This window comes from Perissodus microlepis, chromosome 1 (genome assembly GCF_051167445.1).
Source record: "Perissodus microlepis isolate ML-2025 ecotype Zambia chromosome 1, ASM5116744v1, whole genome shotgun sequence".
Classification (NCBI taxonomy): domain Eukaryota; kingdom Metazoa; phylum Chordata; class Actinopteri; order Cichliformes; family Cichlidae; genus Perissodus; species Perissodus microlepis.
The window spans coordinates 39,609,569-39,637,105 of record NC_140461.1 but is presented as its reverse complement, the minus strand read 5'-3'; the positions used below and the strand labels follow the sequence as shown (position 1 = coordinate 39,637,105).

Genomic DNA, 27,537 nt, shown 5'->3' with positions numbered 1-27,537 from the left:
GTCTGAGAAGCACAATATACTGGTTTCCACATTACACACAATGTAAATAATACAGTAACTGTTAATAAGACAACACATTTAAAATCCTGCAGACTGTTTTCTTTATTGTATAATGCAAATGAGCACAACAATGTACAGAACCTCCTTCCATTTTTATATATCAATTTTTTCAACTATATAATCCGAAAGTTCAAAGTAATATAAACTATTCAGCTATAGTGGCACACTTAGGTATAAACAAAATAAAATATATAAGGAGACCCCCCCCAAACACACACACACACACACACACACACACACACACACACACACACACACTGGTTGTGTGAAAATCATCAGCCAACCCTACTGGTTATAACCGTTTATAGGAATGGCTTCATGACAAGCAAATAATTTTCAGTTCAGTTATCTACTAAAAGCATACAATGGGTTGAAAGTGAACACCAAAGAGAAATAAAACATGGTGTAGGTACATGTCATTAATTATGCCAACTGATCAACAACTATGAAGTATTCTCAACTCTAATAAAGCATGGGATAGGTGACATTATCAGCTTAATTTCCACAGCCAGTGTGAACATCAGGATGTCAGAGGTCAAAGGTCCAGCAGTCCAGCACCTCCAACCTTTTTTAACCTCATCCACCAGATGAGGGTCCTCTCCTGCCAGGTCTCCAGGAACAAGAACCTCCTCCCTGTCCAGTGAGGGGATTGTAATCTGTAAAACATGCAAAGAAGAAAGGAAGCAGACAAAAGAAACATTTAACACATATTAAAGCTGTTTATTAAGCTTTTTGTTCTAAAACGCATAGAATTGAGGTTTTTTGAGTTTTTGCTTTGTAATAAACTTCAAATCAGTGTTTCAGCTGATCTGTTCTTAAAGCCAATATTCCAGTGGGGGAAAAATTATTTGATCATTTGTTCACTTTCAAACTTCTTTTCAAGTTTGCTCACCTCCAAAGAAAAAAAAAAGTCTTTAATTTTTGATGGTAATTTCATTCATTTAATTTCTTAATGATATAGAGAGAATATCAATGAAAAATGTCTCGATGCAGTTAACTACGATGACCTGGATGACTGAGAACCTTCACAGACTTGATGCAGTTAAGGAAATTCCAAGCTGATTCGGTTCCTCTGGATATAACGTTATCACTGGGAGAAACGTTTCGTCACTCATCCAACTGCCTTCTTCAGTCTCAGCTGACTGCAGGTTTCAATCTTATAAACAGTACATTTGCATAATGACTGAAACCAGCCCACTGAAGGAACAATGGGCTGTAAAGTCAGTTCCTTAATCATTAATATGCAAATTGTCATGACCATTGATCAACAACCACTGATCAAAGGCCACTGATCAATAGCCATGAGTCCCATTCACAGAGAGTTGGGGAATGGCTGCAATCACAGCATTGTAAGATGGTGACAGATGTACCCTTAGGCCCCTCCTCCATTCAGAGATGGTCTTTCCCTTTTCACGTAAATGGCCTCCTTGACTCCGCCCTCAAACTCAATGTGTATATTGTCATCATTGCAAAAGTTTCCACAACGTCACATGATACTGTCAGACTGAGCAGACGGTCTTTCCTCAGCTCCCACTGGTACATGTTCATGTTTAATTATTCCTACTTTCTGTACAACCTTGAAAAAGACGCCTCCCACAAGAGCTGCAAAATCTGTATCCAACAAATCTCCTGAAAAGTCAGAAGTGAATGAGGGCTAAGGAGGTCTATCTGATCATTCATTAGTAAGTATAACTATTTACCTGCCTGATTTTGACCCTTATTCACACCAGCGGAGGATGACTCCATATTTAACAAATAGTCCTGTATTTATTGAGTATATCACTAAACAGTGGAATGTTTTTATATAAGTCCGTCGACAAGAAGCTTGGTGAGAAGGTGACAACTGTGATTATTCAGAAACAGAAGAAACATCAATAACCCAAGGTCTGGAGCTACATGCATCCTTGCTCATGGTGTGAGGACGATCATGAAAAAGGAGGTGGATCAGCCCTGAACTACACAAGAGGAGCTTGTTAATTATCTAAAAGCAGTTGGGACCAAAATCACCAAGAACACCACTGGTAACACATTATGCCATATTAGACTTATCTTGCAGCACCCACAAGATCCCCCTGTGGCGTTGCATATACGCATATATTTTTAAGACTATCAGTTCTTTTCTAAATGTACCACAGTCGACCACCCTGAAAGCCTTTGCTGACATATGTAATCAATTCCTTTCTTTGTAAACAAGGTTGAGTCTATCAGGTCAGGAATAGTATTTTCTACACAATCATTTCTTGGGATTGAAGTGTTTTGAGAAACTGGTCCGACACCACATGATGTCCTGGTTGCAGATCACTCCAGAGCGCATACAGCAAACAGATCAACTGAAGGCGCCACTGTTACAACGATCCACACCACAATCTCCCAGCTAGAACAACAAAAGGGCGTTACACCAAGCTGCTCTTTGTTTTTGTTTTTTTAAGTATGTTTATTGAGATTTTTTGATATAAGGAAAAAAAAAGACAAAAAAAACAACAGACAACACAACAGCAAGGGCAAAAACACACAAATAAGGCAAAAGATTACACTGCAACGACAAAAATACTACTTCAACACTGGCAATAAACAGAAATAAAATGCTAAGGTGGTAGGCTGAGTTATTGGTGATCGATCAAACAGGACTTTGTTTTAATACATGATCTAAAAATGGCTGCCACACATCAAAGAAATTACTAAGTTTGTAAGTTTGTCCGCTAATGTGTACCTAATTCTCTCCATATGCAGTCAGTTCTGTCAGCCACATTTTGAATTGAGGTACAATATCCGACTTCCAGAGAGTCAAGATCATTTTCTTAGCAATTACCATTCCGAACAAAACTGTAGTTTGTGCAGCAGAGCTGAGGTGTAAAAGGGAAGAGGAAGATCCAAACAATGCAATTATTGGGTCCGGCTCTAATGTGCAATTATAGATACCAGAAAAACATTTAAAAATGTTCAACCAATAGTTATGCAATTTGGGACAAGTCCAAAATAAATGAGTGAGAGAGCCTTCTCCAAGTTTACAACGATCACATATCGGACTGATAGAAGGAAAAATCCTGTGAAGTTTAGTTTTTGAATAATGAAGTCTGTGAAGCACTTTGAATTGAATTAACTGATGCCTTACATTTATAGAGCAAGAATGGATCCTACACAGACTCCTCTCCCACACCTCATCTCCTATTTGCAAACCAAGCTCCTCCTCCCATGCCATCTTCAAAAAGTCAGATTTAAAATTTAAATACTCAGAAAAAGCTTTCACAAAACCAGAAACCAACTTTTTAGAATCCGGGGAGCTCAGAAGGAGAGTAAAAATTGACCCCTCTTCCAGAAGAGATGGAAAATTTAGGATACTCTGACGAACGTAGTTTCTTATCTGTAAATAATGATGAAAATGTGACGCAGGGAGAGAGAACTTGTTCTGCAACTGAGTAAATGATGCAAACTGCCTGTCAACATATAAGTCTTTGAGAGTAATAACACCTTTCTGTGTCCAGACCTCAAATAAGGCGTCTAAACATGAGGGTGGAAATGCATGATTACAATATATTGGAGTATGGATCAAAGTGTCTGGTAGAGCACAACCTTTTTTGATCTGACTCAAGATTTTAACGCAGTTCGAAACTATAAAATTATTGACCTTGGTTCGCGGATTAGAGGACAAAAAAAGAAGAGCAGGGAGGGAACTATTCTCAACCCCACCACTCTCTGTGACCACCCGGGGTGGGGTATCGGCAGACATGACCTTTTTGTACCCTTCCTGCCAGTAAGCAGGAGTTCTAGCATTTGCAGCCCAATAATAAAACTGAAACAGTGGCAGAGCAAATCCACCCTTAAGTTTAGACTTACATAGATGAACTTTTGATATCCTGTGAGTCCCAAACAAATGGTAATACTACTGAGTCGACCACTTTAAAAAATTGCTTATTCAAAAGAAATTTAGGAAGGAAACCATTTTGATTACATTAATGCGACCTACCATGGGAATAGGGAGAGCCCTCCATTTCTCAATGTCCTTTTTCAATTTTTCAACTTGTTCAAGATAATTCAACTTAAAGATCAATTTAGGATCCTTAGGCAAAATAACACCCAAGTATTTCAATCTGTCTGTGATTTTAAAAGGCAAAATTTTCAAAAAATCAACATCCAAGTTTGCCGTTAAAGCCACAAACTCACTCTTCTGCCAATTAATTGTATAACCTGAGATTTCCCCAAACGACCTCACCACATCTAAGAGTACAGGAACAGATCGCTCAGGATTTGACAAGAACAAAACAACATCATCCGCATATAAAGAACAAGCTGCTCTTTGTTGACTTTAGTTCTACGTTAACTGATACAGACGGACAGTAAAACTGCTGCATATTGGACTTCCTTTTACCAACTGCTGCTAGATCAGAAATTACTCTTGGCCTGTGTACAGAGAGTTAGAGTGGGACCTCATCTTTCATCAGCCCTCAGCTTTTACACCGGCTCTCCACAAGGCTGTTTACTAAGTCCCCTACTGAACACTCCGTACACTCATGACTCTGTCAGTACCCAACCAAGACAATGCAGTCATTAAGTTCACAGATGACACCACCGTTGTGGGGCTCATCTCTGGAGGAGACGAAACAGCGTACAGAGCTGAGGCTCAGATGCTATTGGATTGGTGTGCAGACAACCTGGTATTGGACTTCAGAAGGACGAAGTCAGTGCTACAGCCCATCAGCATCAACAGGAAGTGTTTGGAAAGGGTGCCCAGTTTCAAGTTCCTGGGTGTGCACATAGACACAGACCTCCAATTGAGCTCAAATACCTGAGAGGTTTTAAAGAAGGCCCAACAGCATCTCCATTTTCTGAGAATCCTCCAAAAATGGACCTGAAGAGGGAGCTGCTTATTGTCTTCTACTGTTGTGCCATTGAAAGTGTGCTGACATACTGTACTGTATCTCCAGCTGCACCATGGCACACAAAAAGGCACTTGAGATGGTCATTAATATGGCCCAAAAAAATCACTGGACAGCCTCTGCCCTCCCTAAAGGACCTATGCAGCGCTTGCTGCGCTTGCAACATCCTACAGGATTGCACACACCCAGGACACTGGGTGTTTAAGTTGCTGCTGTCTGGATTCAGGCTGCTGAGGTCACAGACAAACAGACTCAAGGACAGCCTTTACAACAAGGCAATAGCCCTAACCAATGCTAACAGCTGACCTGATTAGCTACCTCCCTGGGCTTTTCTGGTAGGAAATAATGTGCAATAAACATTCATTCTTTATATATTAGGCCATACCTATTTGCACTTTTTATCCAATCTAAAGTTTACTGTGCTCCGTTTTGTTGTGTTCAGTTGTGTGTAGTGCTGACGTGGGACAATTGTCCAATTTCGTTATACTACTGTACTAAGTATGAATGTGCAATGATAATAAAGAGTTATCTTATCTTATTGTGCAATCAAAGCTTCATTATGATCACACCCCCTTAACCTGAATGTAGGGAATAACCAAGCAAACATTTATGGGAAAGAATCGTCTGAATCCTGATGATGAATAAATAAACACTTTAATAACACAACTTGTTAAATGTATTACGTAGTAGAATAGAATAATCCTGTAATTGTCCCACAAGGGGAAATTTGGTACATCTTAACGGTAGTTTTACTAATAATGTATGGATTACATACATGGATTTAAAATGCAGTAAAGTGCCTGCTGTAAACCACTTGAATGTTTTTTAACTCTCCTTCTGCAGCCCTCTGATAAATAGCTGCAGTAAGAGACCGTTAAGAGAGCGCAGACTGTCATTACCATCACAGCAGATTCTTTTGTCACACATCCGGTGATCGTTCGAACAGCTCTCCAACCCCCATAGAAGGCCAACGGCTCCACATGTAGACCATATTCCATGAATCATTGACAGGAAGTATTTACAGAACACTGTTATACAACCAATCCTTTTCTTTGTATTCTCCCGAACTTCCCGAAGTTCAAATTAGAGATGGCACAATACCACTTTTTTTATGTCCGATACCGATATCCTAAATTTGGATATCTGCCGATATCGATATGAATCCGATAGTGTTTTTTAATCAATAAAACTGTTTTTCTAATATCTTGCTGCATTTTGTATAAGTTCATAGTCAAGTTTTAAAAAACAAACAAACACTAAAGCTATTCTGCTATACCTGTATTCAAAAAGTACACTGCACCCAAAATGTTTCATAGTTCAGCAACACAGCAACACTCATCAAGCTAATAAACTTAAACCTGCACCATCCTCCCTATTCTGGTGTTTTAAAGAGTACTTAGCAGGAATATTAAACAACCTAACTAATAGGGTTGCAAACTCCAGCAAAAAAAAGGGAACCACCCTCTTCCTCGTGATGCTTAATCAACGTAATCAACTTTACTTTAGTGCATGTGTAAAAAAAAAAAATGCACAGAAATCTATTATTTTTCTACAATAATTAAATGGATTCAACATCTTTCTTCAACAGAGTTGCAGACTGCACTGATTATATCTTCCCAAAAGTACTATAGCTTACTAGGGTGTATTAGACTTAATAGTTACTATTTACAGTAATGGACTTCTATACATTTTACATCAGATTAAAACTTTGGTTGTAAGATTCAGATAATTATTTATTAAAAGCTCGACATTTTAAATGAGAATAAGAAAGAAAAGTGGCCTGGCCCCCTGGCTAAACTTTGCTAGATCCGCCCCTGCACAGTTACCAGCCGTCAGCTGCGCAGAAAAAGATCCTGGTGTAGAAAGTAATATTAAATAAATTCTAACAGCAGCTTATCAAGCTTAAACGTGCTGCTGTTGTTCAGCCGCTGGTTTCCTCTTTCTGGTGCAAAGTGGGCCAAAAACAAACAAGAGAAAAGCCGATCAGCTGATCATTGATCAGTTTCATGATTGAAGTAGCAGCAGGAGAGAGAGAGAGAGAGAGAGAGGCAGTCGCTCCATATATCGGTTGTTAAGCTTAACGTGTGAATGCTTTACAAACACTCTGAGATGAACTTACACACTTGCTTTACTTCTCTCTGGGATAACTTCCTCAGAGATGAAATGCCGGGTTGGTAGCGAGGCTAACAGGTCCAACAGGTCTTGCACGCCACAGCCGCTCTATCACGTGACCACACTGCTCCAACGTGCTATGGTTATGAGCTGAGTTACGGCGTGTCGCAAGTTTTCTGAGGTGCTTTCGTGATATTTAATGGATCGGATTACATTTTTTATTTCTCTCCGATATCCGATCCAGTAATTTAGGTCAGTATGGGACTGATACCGATACGGAATATCGGATCGGTCCATCTCTAGTTCAAATGAGGGATTTTTGTTTTTCTTATTTTAGTGCCTGTTGTTCAGCTGCCGTGCTTCATTTGCATATTGGGGGGGGGGGGGGGGGGGTGTAACTGTGTTGCCTCCTCAGCACATATGTCAGTCATATAAACAAACCCTACCTCATCTACTACGTACCTGCATTGCGAAAAGGCCTCTTGTCCTTCTTTGGTTTCAGCATCGTCTGGGATGAGCTGGTCTCCTCAGTAGTCTGCAGTGACACATATTAGAATAAAATCTTTATTGTCACTGTTACAAGAACAATAAAAGGCAGTTTGGCTCCATCTCTCCATGTGTGTGAGGAACACAATAGCGTAAGTATTAACTAGGGGTGCACCGATACACAAAATTCAAAATACTTTGGTGTCACGGTTCGATATTTTTTCGATACAAAAAAATGTTCATGCCTTTTTAATTTGTCATTTATTAAAATTATAAATATATATTTTAACTCAAAAGTACAGTTTTTAAATGCGATGTTGCTGAAACAACAAAATTATTAAAAAAAAGAAATCTATCTGATGGAGAAATCACTCATCTTTGGAAAAGAGAGTTTATTACAGAGAAATGGCTCTTTCCAAAATAAAAGCTATACTATACGCTTCTTCTGGGCTATATTCTCAGCAGCATATTAAACATATCAGGTTTTCACATGAAAACCAAAATAGTTCCAAACACCAGATCTGAATGAGGGTGGGGAGGTTCAATTTCGGCTAGCGTTGAGGCAGTTGCCATGTTGCAAGGAGCTTAACTTCTGTCCCTGTCACTACCCGATCCGTACCGTAACGATAGTTACGGGTCAGAGTATCTGTTGAGATGTTAAGAATAATAAGTATCTCTTAAAATGTTTCCAATAATGAAACATTTCAATATAATGTAGACAAAAACGAAAAATAAAAAGATAGTTACGGATCAGGACTCCCGATGCTTACTGCGCATGTGCAGGTGTTTTCTTCTTCTTCTGTTCGTTTAATGGCAGTTTACTCCCCAGTGTAAGAGGACACCGCCACCTGCTCACCGAGCGGTCTAACCCTATTGTAAACTGAATTAGCGTCATTACAAACGTGTGTTAAATTTGATTTAGTGATAGTCGAGTGTGTTTATGCTTGTCTGTGTGGAGAGGATTGTTGGAATAATGATGATGATGTCCACTATCACTGTCAATTGTCAGTAAACACTTCATCTGGCTGCTGAATCTTCACGTGTCGCAATGTTGGCAAAGAGAGGAAGTGACGTAAGATCTGCGCACGCGGGGTACCGATCGGGTTTCCGGTACGGATCAGGTAGTGACAGTCCCGCTAGCTTGCACTGCGCTCAGTGGATCTGCGCTCGACAGTGCAGCCTAGGCGGAGTAGTCGAACGCAGATCCACTGAGCGCTCAACACAGACAGCATCGTCAGAAGAAAAGTTGATAAAATGAATAAAAGTTTTTGTATTGTTCGATACATATGCGTACCGAACCGAAAGCACTGCATCGAACGGTTCAATACCGATACGAGTATCGTTGCACCCCTAGTATTTACACAATAACAGACACATTTACATTTACACTAGAACGATATGTACAAGTTATACACACACCTGCACCTGCAGTTGTGCATGTAGCTAAACAGAAAAAAACCTTCTAAAATCATGAGTTCGAGGAAACTGTAAGTGTAGCTTACATTACGAGGTGAAATACTAGGGAATCAATCTGGAACAAGAAGTAGAAGCCAGAGATGACACCTGGCTATACCCCTTCAACAGACTAATTACATTGTGATGTATGGCTGTGTGGAAACTGCGGGAAATCAGATCAATGTGAGGCCACGTCAACAGCTACATGAGTAAATATACTTTAACTTCACAAGCTTTACTGAAATTGTCTAAATAACTTGTTAAATGAACGAGCATCATAACAGCCGTACTTTAAAGAAAATGACTTGAGGACAGAACAGCACAAATACAAATGTTTCAGATGAAAAATTACCTGAGAGAGTTTTGGAGCTCCTTTAAAACTCTTTCCCTCCTGCATACTCTCCCACATCTCTATTTTCTGCCTCCTCTTCTCCTCTTCTTGCTGTCCACAAATTAAATAAAAACAGTGTGTTGACATCTGATATTGACAGAAAATCATCCTTCTTTGATTTTTTTTTATTTTTTTACAAATTTACTACTCTACCAATTTCTGTTTCTCTCTAAAGATGGACGCTTTGGCATCAAGCTCTTCTTGCATCTTCATCCTGGCTGCTGCCATAGCCTCTTCTCTCCTTTCCACTAGTGTTGGATCTTTATGTAACAAACAGAAATCGAAAGTTAAATCAGGACAATGCAATAACATATCTAATAACATATCTTCAAGAGAAATACAGGTTACCAAGGGCAGATTTTTTATATACCTATAGATCAGACACTTCGTAAAGACAGATAATAATTTTGAAAAAGTAGTACCCGAAAAATCAGACTTGTGTCTAAGGACTTCCAAGTCAAATAATATTGCATGACGTTCTAGCTATAGTACATTACAAGGACAGAGACAAACAAACATGGAAAGAGAACTGAGAATAGAAAAATTCAGAAATATGTGGAAAAGGTTTTTAAACGTCATGTGTCCCAAACTTGTTTTCAAAGACTTACAAAATGCATATAACACCAGATCCCCTTTTAATTACATAGAGAACACAGCATCACCTCCTTCCCTACAGCCACCTGTGTGCAAAAAAAATGTGCACCTCAACCCCCTTTCTTCTCCCACATGTTTGCACTGAGTTGGAGATGCTCTGTACCTCACTGTACATCTGTATAGTGACAACAAGTGCATTCTATTCTATTCTTTTCTTTTCTATTCTATTCTTCTCTAAGAAAAATCTGTTGTAACCCTTGAAGCCTGGATAACAACAGTGACCGATACCCACAACCTAAACGGGAGTCGATACATCAAAAAGAGAACGGACTGGAGAACTTTGAATGGGCCTGTGATCCATTACTGTTGTAAATGATTTAATTGATTAAGGACAAGACATTCTAACACACCTGATCCAGTGTGAAAATGTAATTGCCCCCTAACCTAATTAATGCTTGTGCAACTCTTGCCAGCAAGAACCCCAGTGGATCATTTTCAGTAACAGCAATGCATATTTGACATCGCCTGGGGGGAATTTGAGCCCAGTCTTCTTTGCAGACTTTTTCTTTTAAATTAGCTACACTGAAGAGTTTGAGGATGAATAGTCTGTTTAAGGTCATGTTGAAACATTTTAATCTGACTTTGATCTGGCCACTTCAAAAACACATTTGTTTCCTAAATTAATCATTTAGAGGTGGTCTTGTGAGTGTGTTTCAGGTCATTGCCAATAACCTGAGTGTGCTCAAGCTTCAGGGTACAAACTAATTGCTGGAAGTTTTTCTGCAGGATTTTCTGGTACAGAATAGAATCCACAGTTTAATCAGCTATGATGTTCAGGTTCGTCTGTTCCACTCTGCATGTCAAATATCCTTGAGCAAGATCCAACGTCAAGTTGCTCTCAGGCAGGCTGCATAAAGCACTTTGAGTGCTCAGTTAAAGTAGAAAAGCACTATATAAGAACCAGTCCATATCATCAGCACAGGAAGTCACTGCAGGGTTCTACTGAACGATAGGCATTACCGCCACATACACGCTTTTATGGGAAGAGAAGAAGTCAAAATAGGAAGCGAAGTCTTTGAGGAGTGCTTTTTGCAAAGAGTTTTCCACAAAGCCTCATGGTTTAAAAAGTCTTTCTACATCTCTAAATGTATACATTTGTATATCCCCAAGTTTCTGTAGTGGGATTTAATTGAAATGGCAGTAAAACCATTACAGTCAGGGAAAAAATATTTGAACCCTAATTCATTTTGTAAGTTTGCCCACTAACAAAGAAAGGATCAGCCTATAATGTCACCGGTAAGGTTATTTAGACAGTGAGATTCAGGACAATCACAAAAAACTCGGGGAAAAAAAATGCATTTCAGTCGCGCTCAATGGATGTGGCGCAACACACCGGGTTAGAAAAATCGCTGAAGCGCCACACAATGTGACGTTAAACTCAGAGCACGAACCAGTTAAAGGTGGTCAGCACCATACCTCCCTTGTGGGAAGGGACCCCACTTTTGGAGAAAACAAATTTCCACCGCTTGGATCCGAGATCTCGTTCTTTTGATGACGACCCAGAGTTTGTGACCATACACGAGGACAAGAATGTAGATCAACCAGTAAATTATCCAGCTGGAGGTAACAACTTGTTCCTTTCATCACTTTATCTGGCTGAAGACCAGAACCTCAAACTTCGAGGTGCTACGTCACACTCAGCTGTTAATTGCCACAGAGCGTCCTACACCCACAAGCCTGACTTGTTGCTGAAAATGCTGAACAAGCTCTCACTGTCCTGCTGTAGCATAACATTGGATACTAGAAGCTGCACTTTGTGCTGATATCATTCTTATCTTTGTAATACTGTAGTTGGTGCACGAATATAAAATGAGTTGTGCTGACCTTGTGAGGCTTGTGGCGTTGGGCTGTGCTGGCTTGATCTCCTCTTGTTCAAGTGCAGAATGAGCAGGTAGAACATTACAGCTCCAAACACCAGGTACCAGCCATAATGGGCCACGAACTCCTCAACTACAGCAATTCAATTACAACAGAAATAAACAATAATCTAAGTAGCTGTGATATTTTTAACAACGAAACGATGGAAACAACGTTTTTTTCAATAAATACAATCTTAAAAGAATAAAATACTAAATATTTGTGGGTTTATCTACAGCTCAACATGTCGCCTCCATCCCACCTTAACATGAGCTACCGTGGAGCGACAGATACGTCTTACGAACGTTAGTAACTGTATTCCTATATTCTTTATCATTTAAGTTGGTTAATTAAACTACAAGCTTACCAATCAGGCTTAGGGAACTCAAGTCTTGGTTTTTTAAGGGTGGCTTCTTCACATGGAAAGCGGAATCATCGTCTTCGATCGTTACATCATCCATTCCACACTCAAACGAACTGACCGTTTCCGTCACAAACAGCGTCGTGTACAGTCTCCTATTAGCTCGTATGGTAACTTATTTCTTTTCCAAAGATCTTCTTTAAAACTTGCTACACAAAATGTAGACGGTTATTTACGATGACGTGTTGGCGGAAGCCAGATGAATCATTCGAGCACACGACCGTGTCGCGCAAAAGAGGTCACTTCCTCTTCATACCTTTCATAATAAAAGTTAGAGACGCAGATCATCAACCAAATTTAAATATTGGAAAAAGATAACACAAGTAAACACAAAGTGCAGTTTCTAAATTATTAAGGTTACAAAAGAGCTCAGAACAACACCAAAGAATACTATATGATCGTCATCAGGTGGGGACAATGCAAAGCAAAAGAAGTCCATGTTTTACCTCATGGGGTACAGTGTTGCTGTTGATGGGTTGTTGCTGATAGTGCTGGAGGGCTGAGACTGTAGACATTAAAATCTCCAAAGGAGAGCTGGTAGCTGATTAAACAAGTGTTATGGGATAATAATAAAATGCAAAGATCTGTGACAGCGCTTGGAACCATGAGGCAACAGATTAAAAAAAAAAAGTGGGAAATAAACCAGGCTCTGCCTGTGACTCACTCTTTGCCTCTCTTCCTCCTTCACTCTCCTCATCTCGTCTACCACTGTCCGTTTGCTGTCCATCTGAGAACAAAGCACAATTTGTTATTGCATTAATCTGTTATTTTATTATCCACACTTAACAACTCTGCACCATTAATCCATAATAAAGTAATGATAGAAAAATGTTATAGAACCAAAACATTGTAGTTGTGTTTATTATTGTTTTTCTACTTGAACACCCCTGCAATGCAACAACTGGTACATGTGTTAATGTTACCTGTGCTCTTTGTAATCCAGCTGGTGAGAGATCCACTGTAGCTCATGTATTCACTGTTTCCTCCTCCTCTCCTTACAGGGCCTGTCTGGACAGTGTTATATCATGAGTGATCATTTTAAAATATCTATACACATAAAACATGCACACCCACATGCATGTACAGTGACATATTATACCTTCTCCAGAATACTTTACATACTACAGCAACAGGTTTCGATCATGGTGCTGATCCAGAATCATTTCCTTGTTATTTATTTCCAGTGCTATAATAATAAAGTAATACGATTTTTTTTTGAAAAGTAATAAATATAAAATAATGTGTTTATAATGATTCAGTTTGTTTGACTATCCACTCGGTGCAAGGCTTTCTGCCTTATTAAATGCTTAAACTTTAAAGATAATAATTTTGCTGCTATAAAATCAGCACTTGTCATATTTGAAATATAAATCTAATATAATCTGTTTCTTGATGTATTTTCTTTAAAATAGATGAAATATCTTCTGCTTGTTGCTTTTCCTTAGTAGTAGTTTCTTAGCAGCTATTTGACCATAAAGACCTGATTCACACAGTCTCCTCTTAACAGTTGATGTAGAGATTTGTCTGCTACTGGAACTCTGTGTGGCATTTATCTGGGGTGCTGTTTTGTGATTTCTGAGGCTGGTGACTTGGATGAATTTATCCTCAGCAGCAGAGGTGACTCTTGGTCTTCCTCTTCAGGGGCTGTCCTCGTGTGAGCCAGTTTTGTTGTAGCGCTTGGTGGTTGTTACGACTGCAATTGGAGACACATTCAAAGGTTTAGCAATTTTCCAGACTGACTGACCTTCAGTTCTTAAAGTAATGATGGACTGTCGTTTCTCTTTACTTAACTGATTGGTTCTTGCCATAATATGATTTCTAATAGCTGTCAAATAGGGCTGTCAGCTGTGTACCAAACAGACATCTGTACAACACACTGATAGTCCCAACCCCATTAAGAAGAATTATATAAATATAATTGTAAATATTTTGCACAATATAAAAGAAAAAATAAGACCCAGGACTGTTGAGCAGGTAGAATTTATATCAGACAAGAAAGAGACAAGTTTCCGCTCCCAAAATTGCAACAACACCTTATTTCCCAGACATTTGATTGAGTGTTATTAAAAGAATCCAGGATGGTATACAATGGTAAATATGGCCCTGGTGGCCCTGATCCATCCATCCATTTTCCTCCTCTTATGCAATTCACAGTCACTTCAGACTGTAAGATCACACTGACCAACCCATGCAACACCTGGACTGGCTACAAGAAAGCCCTCAATCCCTCATATATGAATCCTGGAATGCTTAGAACTATAGAAGACGAACAGGACCGAAAGAGTCTTCATCAGGAATTTGATGGGAATGTGGTCAACGACAAAAGAGAGGGATGGTAGTCAAATTGAGGGGATTGTACTGCCAGAAGTCCCGAGGAGTCAGTTATCTCTCTCCCTTTACCCCCAACCAGTTGAAACAGATGGCTGACACTACCTGAGCCGGATTTTACAGAAGGTTTCTTCCTGTTAAAAAAGGCTTTTCCTTACCACTTTTGGCAAACATGTGATCATTGGGGGGCGTCTGATTTTTGTTATTTTTTTCTCTCTATTATTGCAGGGTCTTTACCTTATAATATAAAGTGCAACTTGCACTATAGAAATAAAATTGAATTGAAATGACATGTATATGGGAGGTGTACTTTGTATTGCAGAATTAAAAGTAAACATGGTGATAGTTTGTGCTCAGTATTTTTTATTATCTCAATTGAAAACACAAACAAGAAAAATCTTGAAAATAAATCTTCTTAATTTTTTTTTAAACTGTTAATAACAAAGGATTTTTGTCATTTACTTTCAGAATGTTCAGTTTGACATTTTTGATAAATAGGGAAACCATTGTTTCTTAAGAGGGTGGTGTGTGTAAAAAAAAAAAGAGTCTTTCATGACGACTTTCATGAGGTTTTCCCAGCAGAACGTTGCAGTTCACAGAGACCGTCAATTTAATACACGTCAGAAGCGCTTTTTATTGTCACTTATTGACGTGGCTTAAAAAGAAACATGCTGTAAAATCTTCCACAATGAAGACAAGGCAGTTTTCGACGTGGTGACGAACACCACCACAATCACTTGGGGGCGCTAGAGTTCAGAGAACAAGCATGCTGCATTTAAGGACGTTAGACTTTCGAAACTTTATTGTGACTTGTTCTTTTATCGGCCACAGATAAAGATAAAAGACAAATCTTAATAAACGACGGTGTAATAAAATGACACACTGATACAAATTTTTGTCTTGGAAAAACGATTTTATGTTAATAGGCTTTTACACGTCACACTTAGCATTATCAGCATGTGTGTACACAATCAAGAAATGTGACTTTTGTTAGAACAGTTTCACGCAGTAGCTCGTGCATTAGTGACACTTATCGTCACTAACTATATAACTACTACTGCTTTAATATAAAGTTTTATTAACTATGGCAGAAAGAAGCTACGCTTTGGCTACATTTACACAGCAGATGAATTTAGATGTGTGAGTATGGTTTCACACGCAGTTTAAAGGCAGCACCGTCGGGCCCACGGGGGTGGAGGCGATTAGAAGATTTCTACGGAGCGGCCGTTGGGTCAAACCACTGTTAAACCCTTCGCGATCATTCTTCTCGACAGACATTCTTGCCATGTCTAGATAATGGTGAGAGTCGGACCACTATTGAACGCTAAGTGAGAAAAAGCTACTGCGCTTTTCGATCGCTGTTAAATTCGTCCATGATCGACAGCGGGGGACGGCTTGATCGCCAGAAGGACCAACGACAGAATTGTTCAAGTGACGGCTTCAGTAAGACTGTTGCGATGCTACGTAGGCATCTGGAAGAAAAGGGCTTTTCTACCATGAGAGATTGCGCGTGAGCCCGGTTTTCTGGCGGAAAACGAGCTCCATCGACCCAGTCTTAGTATTTGTATCGAGACGATCGAGTCTTGCTTATCGCTTTTACCGACAGAGCTAATGAAGTTTGGGGGAATGGCAGGTCGAAGTCGAAGAGCCTGGTTCAGTGTTCTGTTGGGACTGGTTGTTGGGTTCACACTGGCTTCCAGGCTGATTTTACCCAAGGCGAGTGAGTTGAAGAAAGCTGGACAGAAAAGAAAAGCCAACTCTGCCGGGTGTGGGCTCAACGGGGGTCTCGGAAAAGAATACGGGGGAGTCTTGTGGCCTGAAGTTAACGGTTCACCGCCGACTGAGAAATCTGCTTCCAGATCTAACAATTTCCTATTTGTTGGTGTCATGACTGCCCAGAAGTACCTGAACAACCGTGCCGTGGCAGCACACAGGTATGTGACGCGACTTACAGAACAATGCCCAAACCTATCAATTTAATATAAAAGAAATAAACTTGGAAACAATGGTGCACGGGCCTCTCGTACAGTAGCCTCTTCAGTTAACCGGCTATACGTATTATAACGTGAAACATAATGATATTTATATGTTGCCACAAAAATATGCCACATTATGTGAAATGTATAGCAATGTTCTGTCCGCTACCAGCTCGTACGGAGAGTAAAACTGACTGCAAAACTGCTTTAACTTCGACTTTGGCATGGTCGTGGCTAAGGAGGTAGACGAGATCGTCAGCTGTCGATAATCAAACTGGATCACGACGAAGTTAATCAGAATTTCTTCTTTTCGGTTTTTTAACATATTAGCAAACAGTTGACCCTCTTTTAAGCAGACATACCTGATGGCAAACAGACAGGAAAAACCTTTAACTTTTAAAAATATTTTTCTAACAAAGATATCAAAAACCAGTCTCTGTTATAGGCTTGCTGAAAAGTGTGACCAGTTTTTTGAGAGCTTTACTTGCATGTAGTGCCCACTTCAGATTTCAATTGGATTCAAGTCTGGACATGTACAAGGTAATACCATAAACCCAGTTTTTGTTGTTTCGCTTTTCAAGCCATATTTTGGTTAATTTACTGCTGTGCTTAGGACGGTGATTCCTTTTTAAAGTTGTAAGTCCAGTTCAGTTCAATTCAATTCAATTCAATTTACATAGTCCCAATTCACAACAACCTCAAGTCATTTCATATTAAAAGGTATAGACCCTACAATTTAGAAGAAAGAGAAAACTGAGTAAAACCCAACAGCCAGATAATCTTTTATGAGCAAGTGGTTAAGGACAATGAGAAGTAAAAATAAAAACTGTTTCAACAGAAAGTTCTGGCCATGACTCAGGCGGAAAGAAAAGAGGAAAGTACTCTTCTTTCTCTAGTACCACAGTACTGTAGACAGCATGTGTGCCAAAAACTGTAGCTCATCTGGAAGTGATAAGAGCACATGGGTACACGTTGTTTTTTTGTTTTGTTTTTGTTTTGTTTTTTTTAAATGGTGAAGAAAAAAGATGGAACTGTGACTGCAGTGAACAAAAAGCAGTTCAATACAGTGTAAGATAATGTCTGATATGTTGTAAGGGTAAGTATTTAAAAGAAATGTAGCAGTGTTACCTTTCAGGTTACTCTACATTAAAGATTACTTTTGCTTTTATGTTTATTTTTGGAGAGGAACCATATTCCGTCAGTTTCAGTGTCATTAAAAAGTTTAGATTTACAGTTTGAAATAATCTTTATTGTCCTTTACTGGCCAGTAATTCCCACAGAACTCGACTGTGGTTGTGGTGATATTGAGGCATAATGTGTAGATACATAGACACCCTGTATGTGTGTATGTTTGTAGAAAGAGGCACATACATGGTTTCCTAACTTATTTAATAAATAATACCATATACAGTTTGTGACAGTAAAAAAACAAAGTAATACTTTCTCTACATCTTGTAAATTCCTTATGAACTAATACTTTACCATCTTGGACTGAAGCTCTTGGTATTTCCTTTCTTTTTTATATACACTGCTAGGCCTTGATACAGCTACTCAGCCCACTAACTTTCCAGACAATTTAGCTTTTGTCTGTGCTTTTACACTAACTTTCCTCTGATTGGCTGTTCCTTACTGTTTCCAGAGTTGAGATGTCCACATCTTCTCTAACTTGTCTCACAGCCTTTGGTATTTCTCAAGCTGCTGGTATAGCTATATCGTCACAATGGGCGTCTTCCTCTGCTTATCCACAGCTACTCTGTCATATTGGTCACCTACCACCAGCTTGTCCGTCTATACCTGGAAGTCTCACAGGATTTTAGCTTGGTCATTCTCAACCAACCTAGGGTGTGTATCCCATTTTGACCTTGGGACTTCTAGACCATACTCGGCATAGATGTTCCTTTATACTATGCCAGCCATTTGGTAATGGTGTTCCAGTATGCCCTGTCTGTGCTGAAGTGTCTCAGGTGCATCTTTGCACAGGCTGCACCTGGGGTCTTGCCTGGTGTGGTAGACCCCAGACTCTATCGCTCTTGTGCTTAGGGCTTGTTCCTGTGCTGTCTTTCAATCCAACTTTGGTCCAGCCATAGGATTAGCTACTTTTTCTATTGACCGGTGAAACTTGGCGTGCAGCGGCACGTGAACAGTTATGGCCATTTTCCTGAAGTACCAATGGATCTATGTTGTTTTATCCTGCATAGTGCTTTTGGCACTCACTTGTCCTCAGCTTTCTGTCTTCGGCGGAGAGTACAGCTATAGGGTGCTGGACGTGAGATGAAACCATCCATACGTAGTAAGGCGCTTTCTTGTCTTGTCATGATGATGTCTAAGGCAGACGTCATCATGACAAGAGCAGGACAGGGAGGAAAAAAGAAAGGTGGGGGATAGGGGGAGATAAAATAAAAGGATGGAGTACTCTGGAAGAAAAAAACAAACCTTCAGCATCTGGAACACAAATTCCAAAACACAGAGATGTATAAGTCAGCAATGTTCTTGTAGTGTGAGAGAGAGGGAGAGAGAGTGTTAAGCCCCTTTTCCATTAGGACCTACTCTGATCAACTCAGATTGAGTGGTTTTCCATTACAATCAAGTGCCACCTAATGTGCGTGGTCGCTGTAATGGTAATGCAGCTTAGCGTTGGTGGCGTAATCAATGTGCGACATGAAAGGTACAGCAAAGGTGGCCATCGAGGCAAGAATATACCCGCTGCCCGGTCTGTGACACGGGAAGTGGTGGTTTTGATTTTTGTAAATGAGACGCTCTTGTGACTCGTCGAGTGATGCCACCGACCAGCCAATCAGTGGCATGCAGTCAGACATCATCACATTTTTGTACCTGCTCGCATCGCTATGACCTATGACACCCGAACAGTGACAAGTCCGTCCGATCCATGCAGCTTCTGCACACCTATCCCAGCAGTATAAGGAAGGAAGCCCAGATCGGGTGCCCACGTCCACAGCGGTGCTGCCGCATTACAGCCAGCAAAGCCACATGAATGGCCTTATACATTGTGACCTACGTGGAGCTGATGAAAGGCTTTTTCACAAAACTATTATTCTAGGTCCAGCCAATTTATACCTAGATCTCTAGTGTTACCTGACTGTAGTGGAGTAGTTGTGGCATTTCGAAAATTACAATTCAGAGGCAGGACTGTTAATTTACTCCATCTGGTCCTGGGGCTCTATTGTTTAGGAGGTGCCGTAGGGCTTCATGGAATTTGTTTATAGAAAGAGGTGAATCCAGAACCACAGTCTGTTCGTCATTTAATTTTGGTGGATTTGTATTGTTAAGAAAGTTTGCAATGTCAGCATTGGAGGGATTCATCTGTATAAAGTCTTTAAAAGATTCATTTATTTGTTGTCGATCATGAGTAATGTTCTCAGTGGAATCCTTTATAAAATAAATAGGTTTTTTCTTCTTTTTATAGCTTTAACAAGCTCTTTAGCAAGGACTTTAACAGATGTATTACTATGTTTAAAGTCCTCCAAACACAGCCTTTGAAAAATATTTCATTTTATTCTAGTTTTCTCAGGTTGTTAAATATATGTGCTCTTGTGGTGAGCATAGGTATATTCTAATGATTTAATTGTTTGTTCTGTTTCTAATACAGGCGGGGGTGGGGTTCTTTCTTATATGAGCAGTAACATGATGTCTTGCCACACATTACTGCTTTTCTTGCTTCCCATAGAACACATGGCGATATTGCTGGTAGGTCATTATTATCTAAATACGTCACCCACTTGTTTTTGAATTATTTAAGGAAATCTTGTTCTTTCATTAATGATGTGTTAAATCTCCAGGTCCTCGTGTCGGAGAGATTGATTCCATCACTCTCAGCAGTCATTCACCAGTATCTGAGTGTCTGTGATATCACTTATAATTGAGCTGCTAACTAAAAGATAATCTAAGTGAGATCGTAAGTGCTGTACTCACCACCAGTGAGTGTACCAGTGGCCACTCTTTCAGTGACGAGCGTTTGCACTACTGGCAAACAATGCTGCAAGTTTTAGTCATTACGTAACTGTACTGTTTAAAAGGGAAACCTGCAATCGCTGAGGCTGAAGAAGTCACTTGAATCGGTCTCTTTTTAACTAGAAGCCACATACACTTATTCATACAGCACTTAAATGCCTTAAATGATTTCTCTCACACTTTGATGGATGCATCAGGAGATGTTTTGGGGTTTGGTATCTTGTCCAAGGACATTTTAACATGTGCACTGGATAAGGCAGGGATTGAACCACCAACCCTCTAGTTAATACAGTTAGTACCTCCTCAGCTACAGCCACCCACAAGAGGACGTCATTAAAAAACCCAAATAAACCTAATCGAAGCTTTAGAAATGGCTGTATCACCAATCTGGTACACTGGCCAGATATGCAACACCATACTTGTGGTTAGCAAATATGCAACTTGTGGTTAGTATCTTGCCTAAGGATATTTGGCATGTAGACTAGAGCAGCCAGGAATCGAACCACCAACCTCCCATCTAGTAGTGTCTGCTGTAGCCACAGAGCAAAGTCGAATATTAAGGCTAAAAAGACAAGGAAATTGTTGAAGAGGACTTTAGTTACATGGAGAGTTTTTGGCCATTTGGACAAAGAAGCAGAGTTCTGCAAACTGTGTCAAAAGTGTGTTCCCAAAAAGGCAGGTAACACCATAAAATGTTAACATCTTAAGTAGTGCCACCCTTGCACAGTGCGCAGTTGACAATATACGTGCACAATGCAATCCACAGACAATACAGAATTTTATTTCCACAGATGTACTTTTTCCCAGTCCAAAATAAAGTGACACAGTGATATCACCAATGCAGCCGCCCATTTTATTCTAGAGGACATTATACCAGTAAGCACAGTTGAAAATGTTGGATTTTAAGCAGGTTTTTAAAGTAATTGAGTTCAAGTTGCCAACTCTTTAGCCATGAACATTTCCTTCAGACGGCCTGTGCCCTGCTGTAAACAGGTTAAAGAAACAGTTGAACAGCAAAGTCAAACATTGTTACCATATCGGATTTGTGGCTACTCACAGGAGCCCGTGCAGTGAGAGACTGAGATGACCAAAAAGCACCACTGAACCACACAGGAAGTCATTCCTGCCCGTGGCCTTCTCCCTGTACAACTCCTCCATCTAACACACTGTAAACACTGCAGTAGTTGCACCCTTTCTGCACATGACAAAGTTTACAGGTTGGAGTCGAATGTTAATCATATATATTCCACCGCTGTAATATTGGTTGTCAATATTCTTGATATTTATATTTGAGCGATTTGTATATATTAGTGCAGTTTGAACTGAACATTTGTCAAATCTGTAACATATTCTGTTATTTAAATAGTTTAGTCTGTTACTGTTGCACTCTGGGGGCAACTGTAACCCACATCATTTTCTCAGGGATTGATAAAGAATTCTGATTCTGAAGCTGAAATCTGATCCGGGGATGAACCTCACAGTTCGCTTTACTGAGACACTGTTGGATCTCTCGTGTATGTAAATGTATTGATTTTTTATTTTTGTGGTAGGTAAATAACAGAATCGCTGAATTTGTCAGTTTTGTTTATTTTGTCCTTTGTTCACATTAGAAAGTTGTTTCCCAAGAATCCAACACAATTTGAATCTATGCAAAATAAATTGCACAGTATTGTTTTGTTTTTTATTTTATTTTGTATGAATGTCGGCTGTAGTTACGTGGTCCTGAACAGACAATCTGTTTTTCTACTTTGTTTGTTTTCTTTTGTAACAGTTAACGCTTTTGTTTTCATAATTAAGATTTTAGTTTTTCATACATAGAACACTTGTATAATATTCTCTAGTATGTGGTCACTTTGGGAGGTAGAACAGATTGTCTACCAGTCTGAAGGTCAGTGGTTTACTCTCTGGCTCTTCCAATCTGCAGGGCTATATACTCTCTCAGATTCAGCAAAATCTATAGGACAAAGGATGTTCAAAATGGGTCTTGCAGACTCAAAATATGCCTATGCTGTAACCTACTGCACAGGCAAATCCTACGAGAACTATATGTATGATATGGGCTCTTGTATACCTGTCCAGAGGATATGTGAAGCCTGATCCACATGGTTTAGCTGCTGTATCCCAACCTCGGCCAAGCTGTGCATCTTAGGTGACATAAGTGAATTAGATATGGAAACGCAGTCCTCACTGCCCTATGCACTGCTCAGAAAGTCAGTTTGTGTACTACTCAATATAGAAATGTATTTCTAGATCGCAACAGTTTGGAGAAATGTCTGCCACCTTTAAAAAAAAAAACAATTGGTCGGTGGACGCGTGGTTGTTATCCTCGGATCTTCAGTTCTCTTGGGTGCGGTGGAGGTCCGGGGCCTCCTGGGCATTTCCTTGTCCGCCTCTGGCTCTCATGGTGTGGGATTACTGCAGTCTCTCACCTTCACTTTTCAAGTCCGTTATATGACAAACACAGGCGTCCTCTTCCTCTCTCTCTCTGGCACACGCAGATGTTTTTTTTGGCTTTGTTTTGTTTTTAATTGTTACCGAAGACAATCTGAAGACAGGAACCCCCCCAAAGAAGCAGGACCTGCTCCAAAACATGCCTGTAATTAATAAACAGTTACATTTTGTTAAAGCTCTTGAATTGAAGCTGAAAGTGTGCACTTCAACCATAACTTCTTTGATTTAAACTCCGATGTGGTGCTAGACAGAGGCAAAATGACTAAAACTGTTATTGTCACAATATTTGATGTTTAGCAGGAATATTATTGGAAGGTTATGATGCAAATTAGGAATATCACAATGGGTTCACGCTAAAATATGAGCTTTCTACCTCTGAAATAGCCGCTGGTTTCTAAATGCTGAACATTTATGACTGTGCCATCTGTTTCAGCCATACCCAGATGAATGTACCTAGTGGTGTACTCTGCAGAATACACACTTGTTTTTGGTTGTCTTAGACATGTCATCATAACACCAGTCCTTTTGTCTGTTTGTGTTCATTACAGGACATGGGCACAGACAATTCCAGGTCGTGTGGAGTTCTTCTCCAGTGAAGGATCTGACACCTCCATACCGATCCCGATAGTGGCTCTGAAGAATGTAGATGACTCATACCCTCCCCAAAAGAAGTCCTTCATGATGCTTAAGTACATGCATGACTATTACCTGGATAAGTATGAATGGTTTATGAGGGCTGATGATGATGTCTACATCAAGAGTGAGAAGCTCGAGAGCTTCCTGCGCAGCCTCAATAGTAGTGAGGCCATCTTTCTGGGTCAAACGGGAATGGGGGCCCGGGATGAGCTTGGGAAACTGGCTCTGGAGCCCGGGGAGAACTTCTGTATGGGTGGGCCAGGCGTCATCATGAGCCGTGAAGTTCTTAAGAGGATGGTACCCCATATCAGACAGTGTTTACAGGAGATGTACACTACCCATGAAGATGTGGAGGTGGGCCGGTGTGTCAGGAGATTTGCAGGTGTTCAGTGTGTCTGGTCGTATGAGGTAAGGTGTTTGTTTATTTATTTATCTGTGTAGTAATTTAGTTGTTGTACACGGGGCTTCGAAGTGTGAGGTGCAAGGGAGTTATGGGTGGATTTGAGTGTATGTGGGCAGAGGAAGTGGTATAGGATTTATCTGGAAGGATTTAAGACCGATTTAGCGCAACATGCTGTTGTCTCTGATGAATAAACTTCCATAAATTCACTTAGTAATCACAACAACAAAAAGGCTTCAGTGTCTTTACTAGCTGTATTGGGATGCATTACAAAAGTGCTAACAGTGTATACTTTTAATGATGCCAGTTGACATACAACATATTTTAGTGTAAAACAAGTTTGGCCTTTATTGGAGAGAGAGAGGGGAGAACCCGGCCTGTGTTCAGCTGCTCATCCCACTGGGCTAAACTGGAGCACGAGTACAACAGCTTTCAAAAAGATTGAGATGGGGTGCAACAATAAGGTGGACAAGTAAGTGGTAACTGACCAGTTGCCAATCTCAGAAGTAAAGATGGGTTAACGTTCACCAGTACATAAAAACTGCATCTACTAATTAAAATTGCAAAGACTTTGAATATCTCATCATCTACATCAGGGATGTCAAAGTCCAATACATCAGAGGGCCAAAAAAACAAATTTGCTACAAGCTGAGGGCCGGACTGGTTCAATGTTTATTAAAACATTAAAATGATTGCACATAACCTATTGAACCAAGACCCAACACAGTGTACTGTATATTATTTAACGATTAAATGAATAATCCAACATTTTTTTTATGGCTCTGTCAGTAATTTCGAAAGAAAACATTTTTCAACAGGCAAACAGCAAAAAAGTAAATGTCATTCATAAACAAAATATGCTCCTTAATATCAAGATAAATGCATAAATGAAGTTGCATGCATTATAAACTGAAAGTGCAATATTGTGCTGCTCTGTGATCCTACCAATTACTGCTTTCCAATAGTAAAAAGAGAAAATTGAAAACAAATAATCAAATCAGTTGTATTCTTTCTCATGGCTCTTATCTGCATTAACTGAGTCCATTAACTGAAAAATACATATAAATAAATAAAATACAAAAATCTATGGCACACAGACAAAACAAACTTCCTTCAAAGTTGGGGCGATCGTGGCTCAAGAGCTGGCAGTTTGACTTGTAATCGGAAGGTTGCCGGTTCGAGCCCCGGCTTGGACAGTCTCGGTCGTTGTGTCCTTGGGCGAGACGCTTCACCCGTTGCCTACTGGTGGTGGTCAGAGGGCCCGGTGGCGCCAGTGTCCGACAGCCTCTCCTCTGTCAGTGCGCCCCAGGGTGGCTGTGGCTACAATGTAGCTGCCATCACCAGTGTGTGAATGGGTGGATGACTGGTTGTGTAAAGCGCTTTGGGGTCCTTAGGGACTAGAAAAGCGCTATACAAATACAGGCCATTTACCATTCAAAGAAAAATCACGTCTTGTAGAAACAAATGTAAAAAATGTAACTGAATTAAAAACTAAAAATACGTAAATGTTCTGCTCACTTGTCTGAGCCTGAGCCTGATACTTGGTGGTGTCTCATCTGTTGTACGAGTTCATCAATGTTCGGGGTCAGGCTCTGAGCTGAGGAAGTCCTCAGGATTGAGTCAAGGTGTTTACCAGTAAGACGGCTCCGTGTGATGTTTTTAGCTTCATCAAAGAGAACAACTGTTCACACAGGTATGTGCTGCCAAACATGGAGAGCGTCTGAGCAGCTTGGATGCGCAGCCGAGGCATTGTGTCGGGGATGAAACGTGCAAACTCAGCGGCACCCACTCTCATATTTTTCCCTCAGTGTGTCATTGCACTGGAGCTCAATCAACTCCATTTGGAGGTTTGGTGGTGCGCTTTCCACATCAACTCCAAAAGGATTGGCAAGTAGTTCAAACCTGCTTCTTTGAGCTTCAAAGTCAGCAAATCGGCGTCGGAACTCGGCGGCAAGTATGTTGAGCGGTAGAGAGCTTCTCTTTCGTGGTCTGGCAGCTGGGGAAGTGGCTCAAGTTTTCTTTCTGCATCTGCGTCTCCCACAGACTCGGCTTGGTTTTAAACGCCGTCACCGTACTGTACATATCGGAGATGACACGCCCCCGTCCCTGCAGCTGCAGGGTCGTCACATTCAGATGGCTTGTGATGTCGCACAGAAACGCCATTTCACACATAAATGTTTCATCTCGAAGCTCTGCTGTGTCTTTCCTTTTGCTTTCCATGAACAGACAGATCTCCTCACGAAGCTCGAAACATCTTTGCAGCACCTTTCCCTGGCTTAGCCATCGCACATCTGTGCGATACGGCAAGTCACCATACTCTGTATCTAACTCTCCCAGAAATGCCTTGAACTGGCGGTGATTTAAACCTTTGTCTCTGATGAAGGTAACTGCACGCGTTACGATGGTCATTACATGTCACATCACATGCCACATAACGACTCCTGGTGTATTATGCAGTGATAAGCTGCATCCTCTCACGTATCCTTGCCACCAATCCACTCCTGTGTCCACACATCGCGGGTGCTCCGTCTGTTGTCAATCCCACGGGTTTTTCCCAAGGCAGTCCCATCTCATTTACACATCTGGATACCTCTTCATACAGATCTTGTCCTGTAGCCAAAAACTCTTCTGTTACGGTCAGGCTGGAGTCCACTCCACGAATGAAAATTGACAACTGGGCAATGTCAGTTGTGTCAGTGCTCTCATCCACAGCAAGGGAATATGCAATGAAATCTTCCCCTTTTCCACAAGCTGTTCTTTTAGATTGGTGGACAGCTGGTCTACACGTTCAGCAACGGTGTTTCTGCTCAGGCTCACGTTTGAAAATAGCTGCCTTTTGTCTGGGCACACTGCGTCACAAACTTTAAGCATACAGTTTTTGATAAACTCTCCCTCTCTAAATGGTCGGGCTGATTTTGCAACTTCTTCTGCCACCAGAAACCTCGCCTTGACAGCAGCCTCGCTTTGTGATTTTGCTTTTGTGGACAGAGCCTGCCGGGACTTAAGACCTTGTTTTAATTCTTCCACCTTCTGTAGCCTTTGTTCCGTGTCCATATTCTTGTCTTTGTCTTTCTTAGAGGTTTCTTGGATTATATCCTTTCATTACAGCCACACTTTCTCCACACCGAAGACAAACAGGTTTGCCTTTGTACTCTGCCTCCCACCTGGCTTGAAATTCCCTGTGCTCACCGTACACCTTCCGTTTAGCCATTATTGGGGAGTGGAGTTGCTGAAAGTTGACATCTGCTCTGAATGCTGATGAATAATGAATGAATAATGAAGCCGAGCCCCGCTTGCGGCGCTGCAGTGAGTTCGCGGGCTTCCGTTGCATCGTGGGGAATGGAGTATTGGTGCGTGCAAAACCCCGGCAGGCGGCTGTGACCTGCGGGCCGATTCTAATACTAATCAAATATCATCCCGGGGTCCATAATAATTCACAATTCATGAACGCTGTCCATCTAATCTGA

The 27,537-nt window shown here is 40.5% G+C and overlaps 2 protein-coding genes across 2 annotated transcripts in view; one reads left to right on the top strand and one right to left on the bottom strand.

The window, feature by feature from the left end:
• Positions 1 to 77: 77 nt before the first annotated feature.
• selenos (selenoprotein S) lies at positions 78 to 12,550 on the bottom strand. Its single transcript, XM_084923464.1, has 6 exons — positions 12,257 to 12,550; positions 11,857 to 11,982; positions 9,532 to 9,638; positions 9,340 to 9,429; positions 7,509 to 7,581; positions 78 to 716 (listed from the first exon to the last, which is right to left on the bottom strand). Exons 1-6 carry the CDS (start codon positions 12,348 to 12,350, stop codon positions 631 to 633), a joined length of 576 nt encoding a protein of 191 aa, XP_084779590.1. The 5' UTR covers positions 12,351 to 12,550; the 3' UTR covers positions 78 to 630.
• A 3,280-nt stretch (positions 12,551 to 15,830) lies between these two features.
• The window catches only part of chsy1 (chondroitin sulfate synthase 1), a 43,837-nt gene continuing 32,130 nt past the window's right edge, over positions 15,831 to 27,537 (top strand). The window contains exons 1-2 of the mRNA XM_084923452.1: positions 15,831 to 16,572; positions 23,583 to 24,078. Coding sequence (XP_084779578.1) covers positions 16,250 to 16,572; positions 23,583 to 24,078 — 819 coding nt within the window. The 5' untranslated portion in view covers positions 15,831 to 16,249. The remainder of the gene's footprint in view (positions 16,573 to 23,582; positions 24,079 to 27,537) is intronic.